This window comes from Sinocyclocheilus grahami, unplaced genomic scaffold (assembly GCF_001515645.1).
Source record: "Sinocyclocheilus grahami isolate Dianchi unplaced genomic scaffold, SAMN03320097.WGS_v1.1 scaffold7432.1, whole genome shotgun sequence".
Lineage (NCBI taxonomy): Eukaryota > Metazoa > Chordata > Actinopteri > Cypriniformes > Cyprinidae > Sinocyclocheilus > Sinocyclocheilus grahami.
In genome coordinates, this window is record NW_015511469.1 from 5,445 (window position 1) to 6,410 (window position 966).

Genomic DNA, 966 nt, shown 5'->3' on the forward strand with positions numbered 1-966 from the left:
TCAACCTTAGTGTTGTATTTCATATTATTTTATGATTTAGTTATTTAAATAATAATAATCCACCCAGGTTGATTCTATAATAAGTGCAGTGTACATCACTCAGGATAAAATCACTTGATAATTGTTATAATCAATCAATAAAAACAGTATTAGTTCATTTTATTATTATTTAGTTATATTTTTTATCAAATAAAATAGCAATAAATAAGTACAGTGTAGGTTGCTCTGGATAAAATCAACTAAACAGTCTTGAGACGACCATTATATTATTTATTTTATTCTCATTAATTATTAATAATAGAAACTATGATTATTCAATAAAATGAATAATGTCGTTGTGTCATTGCAGATCCTGTTCAGAAACGCCATGAAACTCTACAGTCTCAGCGTCTTGTATAAAGGCTCAACGAAGGCCAACCTGCTGAAGGCGGCGTATGATCTGTCGTCATTCAGTTTCTTCCAGAGATCCAGGTACAATATCTAGAATGCTCTCGTCGTTATATGCTTTCATTAAGCTACTAATCTGTTTTAGAATGCCAACAAAACTGCTCTCATTGCAGCGGACTGTAAACTGTTTGTGCTTTGCAGTGTGCAGGAGTTTATGACGTTCACCAGCGCGCTGATTGTTGAGCGTTCAGCATTAGGAAGCCGTGCGTCTATCAAAGAGCAAGGTCAGTGACAACATTATCAAGATGAGGTCTTATTAAATGTTTGCCACTGGCCTGATTGTAGCTGTTGAGTTTAATTATAGCTTGTTCAGGATGAAGGGCTAGTTATTAGGTTTACTATGTAATTAAAGCACCAAACTGATCAGCCGAGCTATAGGCTTGCCGCGATAGACGGTGCTGACGGTGATACCGGTGTTAAGCCACAACCGCGGCACCGACCCCCTCCGTCGTTTAGATTTTTTAATAGTTATAAAAATTAGAGGTTGACCGATGTATCGGTTTTGCCGATTAATCGGCA

General features: G+C 36.6%; 1 protein-coding gene across 1 annotated transcript in view; it reads left to right on the forward strand.

The window, feature by feature from the left end:
• The window catches only part of LOC107577841 (synaptobrevin homolog YKT6-like), a gene marked incomplete at its 3' end in the record, with an annotated part of 5,613 nt that overhangs the window by 931 nt on the left and 3,716 nt on the right, over positions 1-966 (forward strand). Inside the window, exons 2-3 of the mRNA XM_016263873.1 lie at positions 350-471; positions 589-671. Coding sequence (XP_016119359.1) covers positions 368-471; positions 589-671 — 187 coding nt within the window. The remainder of the gene's footprint in view (positions 1-349; positions 472-588; positions 672-966) is intronic.